Below are 12124 nucleotides of genomic sequence, written 5' to 3' on the forward strand. Positions count from 1 at the left end.
AAAGATGGCATTTCTGTTTACTGATGTGTGTATGGATAGCAATAATCTAGTTAATTCCACAGGGAAAAAAAAAATCTAACAAGTAAGTGAGCAAGCCATGTGAAGGAATAAAATCTGATTTCTGATAAATCTGTGTTATCTCTGCTGCTTGGATGTGATACTGGATTTTGCTTTGTTAATTCTTTTTACTGTTTTGTGCTTTAGGATCCTGGTATTATGCTAGACCTGAAGGTCAGCTCTCCAAGCTTGAAATGGGGGCAGCTGAAAGAAATCAGAATTTAGCATTCCCTGTTCTACAGTCCAGCTGTTGTTTAAATGCAGCCCATGAAAATTCATTTCTTCCTTTCTTCTCTCCTAGCTTAGCTTCTCCAGCTATGTCAGGGTTGACATGCTCTTGACTGAAGATGGGAGGGGGAAGTCAATGCCTGCTCATAAGACATCATGTTTTTTCTGTGGTTTTGTGAGCAGCAGAAGGGAGATTTGAAGCATTGTCTCCTTTCTGCAGTTTTGCTGTCTCACTCTCCTCGTGTTATTGAGGAGGTGGGAGGAAAGCTTGGTAACCTGTACTGATGGAGCATCATTTGTATTAGGTTGCAAATGAACAAGAATGGACAAGCTCATCCAGTCTGAGCAGCATTTTAGTTACCTCTTTAATGTTGTTGAGACTCAGCTTGGTTTATGGACTTGAGTTTGAGGTGTGTGTAGCAGAGAGATCTTGAAAAGCTATGAATTAGCCTTCAGGAAACACTTGGTGTATGCCTGAAAGCTGACAATGATCTGCTGTTTCCGTTTATATCCCATCCTGAACATTTTGCCATGCAATTTTTATCCTCAAGTTCTTTATAAGCTCTTAACTGTTCAGCTCAAGTAATGCTGGAAAGTATTCCACTGAATACACTGTGGCTCCCAGTATCTTAGACAGGCCCTGGGATGGGACAGGAGACTGAAGGGCAAAAATGTCAGTCTTAGATGAGGCATTTGAATTTGTCGTTGACTGAAAGCGAGTTAAGTGGCAGCTGCAATCTTAAGTACAGGTCCCTGTTTTGTCTGTAAGGGAAAGATGTTCTCTGATGTACAAACAGAATATATTTTAAAGTGTTACTTTCTGGAATAATTACAGAATGAATCATAGAGTGACCTGGGTTGGAAGGGACCTTAAAGATCATCCACTTTCAGCCTCTTGTCACTGATGTCCATTGGGACTCTGGGCCCTTGACCACTACTCTCTGGATGTGACAGTCCAGCCAATTCCTTATCTACCTAACAGTCTACCCATCAAATCCATCTCTCTCCAATTTAGAGGGAAGGATGTGGGGAACCATGTTAAAGGCTTTGCAGAAGCCCAAATCAATGACGTCTATAACCCTCCCTTGTTTACTGATGATGTCACTCCATCACAGAAGGCCATGGGTTTGCCCTTGGTGAAGCCATGCTGGCTGTCTTGAATCACCTCCCTCTCCTCCATGTGCCTTAGCACAGCTTCCAGGAGGACCTGTGCCATGATATTCCCAGGCACAGAGGTGGGGCTGACAGCTCAGTAGTTCCCAGGGTCCTCCTTCCTTGCCCTGTTTAAAGATGGGTGCAAAGTTTCCCTTTTTCCAGTCACCTGGGACTTCACCTGACTGCCACGGCTTTTCAAGTGTCATGGAGAGTGGCTTGGCACCTACATCAGCCAATTCCCTCAGGGCTCTGGGAAGCCTCTCATCAGGTCCCACAGACACGTGCATTCAGGTTCCTCAGTGGTCACAAACCCGATCTTTATTTACAGTGGGAGGGACTTTGCTCCCTCAGTCCCCATCCTGCTGTCCCTCCACTGGAGAGGTGTGGGAAGAGAGGTTGCCCCTGAAGACTGAGGCCAACAGGTTGAGTACCTCTGTCTTCTCCTGATCTGTTGTTAACAGTTTACCAGTGTTGTTTATTGGGGTGGGTACACCTTTTTTGACCTTTCTTTTTTAGTTAACATACCTGTAGAAGCCCCTCTTGATTATTCTTTGTGTCTCTTGCCAGGTTCAGTGCTTCCCATATAATGCAATTTGTGTAAAAATTTCATCGACCAATAAATCCATTTAGTAGCATTAATAGGAAATCTTGACTAATTACAGTTGCATTTTTAAATTAAAATAAGCTTCTAATGAATGTAAATAGAAATTACTATGATAATTACATGATTTGTATCTTAGCCTGTCAGGGAAAAATCCTTCAATATTAGTATTGAATACGATTAAAGATTGAGCATCATGGTTTTTTATAAGTTAAAAGGGAGTGGATAACATTTCTGTGTGGAGGGTAAAAACCTAATTGTGTGTGCACTTGAGAACTGCATCACAAGAACTGTGATCTCTCCTTGCTGCCTAGAGCATTTTCAGTCGGGGAGATCAGAGTATCCACTCTGGTCCTTGTCTCTGGAAAGAAACAAGAACCAGCTGTTGTGTAAATACTGAGGAGCTGCACAGCAAGTGAAACAGCTTCTCAGTAGATTTTGCTTTGATTTTTAAGAGCAGCCCTCTCAGTCTTGCTGAGGGAAGGATGTGAAGCACCAAGTCCTTTCCTGCTTGGCTTTGTGGGCCTTGGCTTGAAAATCCACAAAGTCAGTTCAGGGACTTGATGTGAAAACAGCAAAGAATGTCCAAGCCACTGATAATGATTTTTTATTTTTCAATTTATAGGCAAAATACTTGGAAAGTAGATACAGTTTTTGGATGGACATGTGCTGCAGAGTGAACCCTTGCCTGTGCAAACCTTCTGTAAACTGTAAAGGGAGAATTTAATCAAGTGAAATTATGCAGGTGTCACAACAAATGTGGGGCGTTGATAGAGAAAGATGTTTCTCAGGAATTTCACTAGAAACTTAATATACTGGATGAAGTTAAATAGGATTTTCTCGACATCAGTAGTGATGATCAGTTTGCCAGATATCAAACTATTTACCAGAAAGACACTGTGCTGTTGGATAGTGGTGAATATGGAACTTAAAAAAACAAACAAAAAGTCTCCATGAAAAAATCCATCAGAAGGCACACCTTAAATGGCTCACGTGAATGCAGTGGAATGGAAGGATGTCCAACACACCTCAGATGAATGTTTTTAAAAGGTCAGTCTGAGTGTTATCTCTATTTTCTTTGTCTTCATGGCTTTTGACTTTGTGTAAGCTGTCTGAAGTAAGGTACTGCTCACTGCAGTTTTGCATGCCGTGCCAAGTGGAAACAGATTGTTTGTTAGCCACGTGTTCCTGGTATAATGATACTTCCTGTTTTTTGAAGTGCTTAGTTAAGGAAGAGAAGCCTCTGTGTAACATAGCTTTCCATTTGTGGCAAGGGCTTTTTTTTCCTTGCTGCTCATTCTTGAGCTCTGTCCACTGACGGTAACATCTCACAAGTTTTAAAGAGAAAACTTAACTGCTTAAGCAATTCACACGAGGCAAGAGCAGTTGTGTCTTGTCTGATTGTGAGTAGCAGAGTTTTACACTTTTTTGCTGTCTGAGACAGAAACAGGTATGACATGGTAGGGCAGCAGCCAAAACAATGTGAAGCCTGATCTTTCTGATGCAGTCAGCTGCTACAGCAGTGTCTTTTCCATGCAGAAAGTGAAGGGAAAGGCCCAAAACTGCTTTGGCCCCTTTTAATGGATGTTCTGGGAATGGCTTCTCAGTTAGTTGAATATAAACAGGCTTCTGCAACTAAAGCAGTGAAATTTCTGGAATACAGGGAGGGTGATCAAAGGATGGGTCTTCACTTTTACATACAGTAGAAAGTTCTGCTATTTCTAATACCTTTATTAGTTTTTAAGTAATTTAACGCTGCAGGTTTCAGCAACTTACTCGTAGAGACACATTTTTTTACTTCAATGACTTACAGAAGTGCTTTTAAAGGTGTAATACACTTTGGTCAGTAGATACCCATGGGAATTTTGTCCGTGAGAGATTAGTCTGATAAGGCCGAGTTTATTTGAAACCAGGGTACTTCTAGTGCCGTTATTCTGTTGCTGGGGAAGGGTTTCTCAAATTTACAGGACTGAATTTCTGTTCTTAGCCTGAAACAAATAGCAACAAGATCCATCACTGAGGTACTCAACTTGGAGGTGATCAAATTCCAACTTTAATCCCCTTTGCATTTTTGATCTGAAAGAAATAGAAAACTTTAATTTTCAGTAGATGTTCTTTGTTTTGTTCCTTTAAAAACTTCGAAGTCTTTAGGCTTGGCCCAGTAGGAGTCTTAAAGATTTTTCATGGGAATTAAAAAAGGTATTACCTTTAGCATTAACTACCACATTAATTGCAGGAGTGTTACTAAACACTGTGCAAGGTTATGGAGTCTGTGCCAAAATGAGGCAGTTCTTGCTCCATACTTTGCCCCAGCTTATGCAGTTAAAAATTCAGTTCCCCTGTGAAGATGGATTTTAGGTTTGAGTGCAATGCAAGGCGTATTCTGTGCCTCTTTTAGTCAGCTTTGCATGTAGCAATTGTGTCATTGCTGTGACTGCACTGGCAACATCTGCAAGCTGCTGTACCCTGCTATTACACCAATTTGTTTAAATTTGTGCATGCTTCATTCCCAAGGGCTTGCAGCCTTTCATGCTCCCCGAACTTGACTGAGTTTTCAAAACAGCTCTCAGGTGCAGTCTTTATCTTTCTTGCATTGCTGCTGTTCTTTTTCTTCAGCTCCAGCTCTCTCCCACTTCCCCTGGGTCTTCCTTTGCCTCTGAATACACTGGCTGGTGAAGTGGATGTGCCCCCCTCCTCTCCGAGTGCCTGTAACATTCATAAAGGGCCAGCTTGTATGAATGTTGTTTCCTAATATCATTTCAGTGTCTCCATCTCATTTGACAGCTTGGAAAATAACAGATTAAATGGTTGCCTTCCTATTGCCCATGGCACCAGCATGCTGGCTGCCTGAGTAGATCTTCAGTTCAAACTAAAACTAAAGGTTTGTTTTTTCCATAATCAGCCTTTTTAATGCATTTTGACACCCACCTGCCCCAAAACAAAAACAGCACTGGGCCTAGATGCCACGCCAAGCTGTGCCAAGCTGAGAACGTGTCTACCTCATTTCAGGCCTCAGAAAACAGGTTCAGTGGCTGAATTTCAAAATCCACTGAAATGAGACAGTTTTGTGGGTGGGAAATGTGAACCTTTCATGGTGTTTCAACTTGTGCATTGCTCAGGAACTTTTTGTTGTTATAACCAAACTCAGAATGCAGGATGGTAAAGAAAAGATGATCCCATGTGAGTCTGCCTGTTTGTGTGGCAGTCAGTACAGCCCCAGGTCCTCTTTCAAAGCTCTTTGGGAACAATAAATACATGTTCCCAGACCTCTGTATCTTTAATCAATCCAAACTGGGAAATTAGTTCCAGTAAATATTTCTGTAATAGAACAAAGCAAGAATGCCTCGTGGCACTGATGGAAAGTGCCAGCACCATTGACCCATGTGTGTGCATTCAGAGCTGAAGCTCCCGAGTATGCTACCATGTGTTGTATAAACTGTGGGTGTAATTAGACTCAGCCAACACCTGCTGTTAGATTGGAAAAGAGAGGCGCTCTAATAAGATGTAAACTGGCCAACAGCTTAATTTCAAGTCTTGGCTGCCAATGCATCTGCCTAGTCCAAATGTTCAGAGAGCTGCCCCCACCTTTTCCTTCCTAGGACGAGGGAACTGGCTTGTTTGTAAAAGCTTGCTAATGGTGAAGTTCAGCCCTTAGTGTGCTTCATTGCATTTTGTGGATGGGCAGGACTTCCAAGTGAAAGAAGCTGCTGCAGGTATAGAGCTGCTTTTCTGTCGTGGTGGGGCTGCCCAGGCTGTAGCTCCGTTGAGCTCTGTATTTCCCTTTATGCTCACACCATCTCTCCCTCCCTCCTTTCCTCTCTGTTTCTGACTTGTGCCAGGGTTTGGGACAGGGAAGCAAGGGGAGATAGTGTCTTTTTCTTTTGTCTTCTCTGTTGGCTGCCAAATGAAAAATGCATTTCTGGTGGATGCTAATCAATCTACGTTTAACAGATCAATGAAGTTGTGTGGAGAGGAATAAGGATGGTGTTAGGATAGTTTAAAAATATACCTGATGTTATGTTGGATGGTTGTTGCTGATTGTGTTCTTACTACCACCTTCTTGTCTCAAAGACACTGATCTAAATTCTAAATTTCTAATCCTGTCAGTGGTTTTATGAACTCCAGTGCAGTGTAATGGCATGTGTCATATTCAGTGAGACAGCAGTGGTCTGCTTTAGGTGTTTCTCTTTTATATTTCCTTGCTTAATAAAAGCAGTAAAGCAACTAATGTGAATACTGCTCCACAGCACATGTGAAGCTATAGGATGAAGTTCTGTGAAATCAGCCTCCAGATTCATCTCTAAGTAAACTTAATGCTTTCTCTTTCAAGCATTTGTGGAACCTTAACCATTGTAAAAGTTGGTCTTTTTTCACGCTCCATTAATTTGGGCAGCAGCGGCTATGTGGTAAGTCTGTCTTGTTTAAGGACAAACACGTGGGGTATGAACAGATGAGGTTGTTTTGTTTTGGAGCCTGACAGTTGAATTTCAGTAACATTTGATCAACTCATAACCTGAAGCTGCTGCTGCTAGCTTTTAGTTTAGCATATTAGCCATTAAGGGAGTATGTGAGATGTGGAAAAGTTCAGTTGGTTCTGTTATCTTGTGTAGGCCACAGTTAATGTCCCTAAATAAAGAAATCCAGGCATCTTTGCTTATTTCCTTGCATATTGCCAAGGGATTTACTTAATGTTGTTGCTGTAGTAACTGAGAACTGATTCTAGCAATAATTTTTAGCAGTATTCATACAAGTCCACTGATTCCAACTTGATTCAGCTGGACTGCATAAATGCTCTTATGTGTGAGCTTACGCTCATCACATGAAAAATGGCATGACTCCTATACAAATTTGAACACAGCAACATGGTGAAGATATGGACACTGTGGGCAAGAAAAACCTTCCTCTCTGTGTTGGTTATTGGAGCTTTTGGGCTGCCACGTGTTCCCTGATGAGCTGAGCCAGACATTTCAAATCCCTTTGCATGGAACAAGTTTATGAGAATGGCCTTCACAGGTGGTATTTGTGTTGGCAGCCTCAGAAGGGAGTCCAGGGGTTGAATAGTAACAGAAGCAGCTAAATTAACTTCTAGTGCTGGAGGGACATCCTTTCCAGCAAGCTTGCAGCACAGGAGTTGAGCTAACAAGAACTTTCTCTTTTCCTGCTTGGACTGCAGAGTAAAATCCATTAAAAGTCTATGGAGCTACCCACAAAGTGCTCCTGCTTTGAGTGAGTAATTGCAGTGTTTCCACTCTTTTACTCTTGAATAATAACCACAAGCAACTGAGGAGTGCTAAAGACTTTCATAGACACAGGCATGTGTTTTGGAAGCTGGTTGACATGAACTGAGCCTCACTGTAGTGATCTGGTCATGCAGGTGATAGACACAAGGCTGTGTTTTTAAGTATACGAGCTGATGCTTTAATGAGGCACTATATGTGTATTTGCCAGAGTACAGTGGGGATCTCAGAAGAAACTTCTTGAAAGAAATAGAGAATTATTTACCTGTTTTGGAGCCCAGTGAGAATGAGAGACCCAATTTTTTCCCACTTCCTTCCTTTCCTTTTCCTCCCTTAAAGAGCAATAAATAATGCTCCACATCTGAAGAAGAGGTTTAGTATTTGTGTGGAAAAAGGATATTGTTAAAAACTTCAGCCTGCCATTCTTCCTAAAGTTACTATTTGCCATAAACTGCCTAGTGTTAAGATGTCAGATTTCCTAGCCCTCCCTGGACTTGGAAAGGATACCTATCCTACTGTGTACCAGCCATTACTGAAACTGCTGAGCTTTTGCAAGCTAAAAATGTATTTAGAAAATAATGTATATATTTTGTTTCTCCTGATATTTTTTTCTGCAAATGAAGTTGTTCCTCAGTACACTTCATTATAAAACCTTTAATTTCTAATGCAGAATCACTGTCTTGGAGTGAGCTTCACTGCTTTTCTTAATACCTTTTCTTGACTGCAGTATCACCTCTTCATCTGTATACTCTTAAATCCTGTGTAATGATCTGGTTTCATGTGGGTGAGACAGATGATGTGCTACAAAAACCAGCTTTTACATGTTACAGAAATAATCCCTTTCAACAGGGAAAACATTGCCTAGAGGGACTTTTTGAGAAAACACCTCATGAGAAATGCTAGCATGACTGGTGTCTGTTACAGGTCCTGTTAGCACGTCTCTGAAAAGGATAAAGAACAAAAGCAGACTGAGATCAATTTGTTTTCACAATTCCTTCCATACATGTTTAAGAGCAGAGAGCTTGGCCATTGGAAGAGCTTAGGTGAGGCACACAGAGGTGTTGGGAAAGGAAAGGAGATTAGCAGTGTGCAGTTTGCTGTGCTGTAACCTCCTTCGTGCCTCTCAAGAATGCCAGTTCAGTCTCGGGTGCACCAAACTGGCTTAATTTCCTTTAATGAAGTTGTATTAAATTCCGTGCAGTATCCAAACTCTCCTGTCACCAAGCATCTTTCCTGGAGTGAAAAGCTCTACATGGGGGTGAGGCTTTGCAAGACCTGTGTGATGGTGGGCTCCTGAAGGCATGTTGTTGGCATGAGAGTCTATGAGTTAGTCTGAAGAAGCCTAGTGTTAGATTTCATTCACAGTCTAGGCTGTAAAACACACGGTGCATTTAACTACCTTCGGATCAACAGAAGATCTTTTTCCTTTTGCTAGTGCATGGGTTTGATTGTTTGTTATTCCAGGTGTGTTTCTTCATTTTCTTTCAGTATTTATATAATGTCATTTATATAACCAACAGTATCTGGGAAGAAGTACAAGTCATAGCTGAAAAATAAAAACCACACAGATCCTATGTGTCAGGTTTTTTGATGTACTGAAGTTTTTGACTTAAAATTTTCTGGCTAGTTTCGGTTTTTAATAGGTTAACGTAAGCTGAGGGTGGAGGGTACAGAGGAAAGTAAATCCTTGGTATTTATAATGTGACAATAAGAAGAAATACATAAGGTAATTTTCTACCCTGTGGATCATACCAAGGTGAAGGTAAAGCATTTCATGAGTAATCAAACTGTTCTGAGCCAGTTGGAGACAAGGATTCATTTACTTTATGCTGAAGATATGCTAGAGAGGAAATGGGGAGGTTTTTTCCTTTAAAATAGTCTTCAATTTCTGTTAAAATTCTTGTTCCAATAAAAAGCCTAAGTCTAGCAAACATCAGTGTTCTACCACTGGTGGCTGTGGAGCAGTTTTCCCTGGGAAGATAAGGCCCAGTCCTTCTCACTTCTCTTCTGCAAGCTGGAGGTTTATATTTCCCAAGGCACTTGTGAGTTTGGACTGTGAAAACATGGATTTTATTCAAGTGTGAAATCATGATTTTAGGACCAGTGCATTATGACCCTTGGTTTTTCTCACAAGGCCTGTTTGTGATTGCATGAAACAGACTACAACCAATTCTAAAAACAAACAAGTGTGCCTGCTGGCATTTGTGTTAACCTCTTTAGTGTAACAGTTAGTTTAGTAAACACAGTCATTATTTTGGTGTCCTTTTGCTACACTGGAAAGAAGTATCTAATTAACTGAGTGAAAAAATTCATCTACTGCTCTGAATGTTACAAAAGGCTGAGTTAATTCTCAGTCTGAGAGTATTTAACATTGTGAGTAGAGCTAATTAAGCTGTTAAGCTGACACGAGGAAAACACAAAACCAAGATCCCCATTCTTGGCTCGCATTCACAACACAGCTGTATTCTTGGACTTTTTTAATATGACTTATACATAAGTACATAGTTTTTCTAATAAAATGTTTAATTAAACAGAATGAAGGTCTGCTAGGTTTAAGTTGTTGGTGCTTTTCTTGGTCTCCCAAAAGATGACAGCATTGAATCTTATGGTTATGTCCTGCTGAAAATACCCAGAATAGCTGTATATGTGAGTGCTTGTTGTTTGACTTGAAGCAGTATTGTTCTGGCTAGAGCAGTGTTGTGTATGGAGTTTGTACTACAGATGTGTTTCAGGGTCTTCTCCCTTGCTGGGGGTCCTGCTCAGTTTGCTGCCTCCGGGTATAACTGAGTTAGTTATAAAACCAGCAGCACCAGTATGGCTGTTCAAAGACACCATGTTCCAGAAATTAAAAGGGTTTCATTAGTTGAGTGATGCGTGTTTACTGTATTTACAAAAAAATAACAATTTCTCCCAAATATTCTAATATTTCTGAAATACCTTCCTTCATGGATATGCTTAAGTCTGAGACATTTAGAGTAGCTCTCAGAAGAAGTGCATGGTTGCAGCTGTGTGATGTTCTCTGTAATGGCAGCTATATGACTTGCATTCGGGGCAGTGATCAGCACTTGTGTGTCTCCAGTATGCTACAGGACTCCGAAATGCAAGATGCTTTCCAGACCCTCTTCTCGTACTTGGAAAGGCTTGAGTTCACCACAGGTGAACTCATGTTATTCCTTCTTAAGCTTTCAGGTTACCAAAAGAATGTACTACTGTTGAAGAGTGTACTTGACGGATATGTAGTCTGCTAGACAGTGTCCATTCTGTAGTTTTAACTTACATTGCTTTTGTTTCGCTTTAAACATCCACAGTGTGCTGCTGCTCTTCTCCGTCTCTGTCCCACTGCACTGTGCTTTGGGAGAGGAGCAGGGCTGAGGAAATAGGAGCCAGGCAAGGGTGAAGGGCCCTTAAGTGTTCTTCACACTCGGCTTCCTCTGGCAGCATCCATGTATCAGGACTGAGACCATCTGCAGGGTGTGGATGATGGATTTCCATCACCCCTGTCCTGCCATCTCTTTGCTTCTGGGAATGGAGTCCTGGTGCAAAGATAGAGGAGATGCTTCCCAGTACTGTGATTGCAGCAATAAAAGTGCTTTGTGGATGTAGTAGTTGAGATGTGAGCTAGTCAAGTTGGTGTTTGTAGCTTACAGAGTCTGATCTGAGCTGGCAGAGTCGTGGGGGTGCAAGCAGAGGTAATTTCAGAGAGAGGTTATTACATGCTTGTAGAGCTGTGCAGTCTCTTTCAGATCAGGGACTTGAATGTGGTGCTGTGGGAGCTTGGACATGAGTGTAGCATTTGACCTTGGGAGGGAGGGTGAAGTGGTCAGAGGGGACTGTATGAGAAAATTCAGCTGTGATGTGTAGGCTCAAAGAATGTAACCAGAGATCAAGGGACCAGCGTGTTAAATGAGAGGCTGGAGAACTGGACCAGGGTTTCACAGCAGGTGTGGGGAGGAAGAGCTGAACTTCCAGACCTAAAATGTTGGCAGGACTTCCATTAATTTGTTAACCACTATTCTTCACATTCTCTGTTTTCTTCAGAGGATAATTATTTGCTTGCATTATTCTGCTTGGCTCACCTTGTGAGCACAGTGTGCATCTGCAAATAGCATTTAGGTTCAGCATTTGGCTTGTAGTGTTTTCCCACAAAAGACTTCAGCTCTGTTGTTTTTAAAACCTTCGTCAGCTCACAGCAGAGCTCATGAACGTGTGCTCTGTGGAAGATACAGGGCCAAAAAGGCTTTTTTGTAGAGTGGTCTCTGAATTTCTAGAAAGTCTGTAGACACTTGTAAATGAAGACTTGGCAGTAGAAAAATAATGTTAAAGCAGACAGTAAAACAAGTTTTTAGAGCAATACCTGTGCTTCTCTCAGACTGGTGGTATTGCCAGCAATGGGACATATGGCTGCTGAAGAATGAAGCTGGCTAAAGGCATCCCTGCTGCCAGTTATCCAGTGGGCTACATCCAGCAGGTCCCCAAAGCATTGCAAACATTCAGGAAGAGCATAAAGGCTTTTTATGTAGGGTGACTGTGAATAATGGATACTATCCAGAAAAGAACTGCTGCGCATTGTGGTGTTCACTAATGCCTGTGCAGTCAGCAGGAAGGTTCAATGATAGATTTCTCTATTAGCTGCTTACACAGTTAATAATCCAGCCACTGTGTGCACAGCAGGAGCGAGGTGGTAGAAGGTCCCTTCAGAGAGGAAAACTCAGATGATCTGCTTTGGGAGGTACGATGGTCAGGGTTGGGAGAGGAGAAGAGATGTCTGCAAAAGTAAGTACTGGGAGACAGCCTTTTCTCTTGACCCGAAAGGTGATGTTGCAGGAAGGTAGGGGTCACTTCACTG

At 41.7% G+C, this 12124-nt stretch overlaps 1 protein-coding gene across 3 annotated transcripts in view; it reads left to right on the forward strand.

Moving 5' to 3' along the window:
- ARHGAP24 (Rho GTPase activating protein 24) overlaps positions 1-12124 on the forward strand; it is a 184716-nt gene that overhangs the window by 33223 nt on the left and 139369 nt on the right. The window contains exon 1 of one of the 3 annotated variants that reach the window (XM_048304524.1): positions 11967-12051. The exons of the other annotated variants lie outside the window; for them this stretch is intronic. Coding sequence (XP_048160481.1) covers positions 12013-12051 — 39 coding nt within the window. The 5' untranslated portion in view covers positions 11967-12012. Of the gene's footprint in view, positions 1-11966; positions 12052-12124 lie in introns of those variants that run through there. 3 annotated transcript variants of the gene reach the window in all.

This window comes from Corvus hawaiiensis, chromosome 5, assembly GCF_020740725.1.
Source record: "Corvus hawaiiensis isolate bCorHaw1 chromosome 5, bCorHaw1.pri.cur, whole genome shotgun sequence".
NCBI classification, from domain to species: Eukaryota; Metazoa; Chordata; class Aves; order Passeriformes; family Corvidae; genus Corvus; species Corvus hawaiiensis.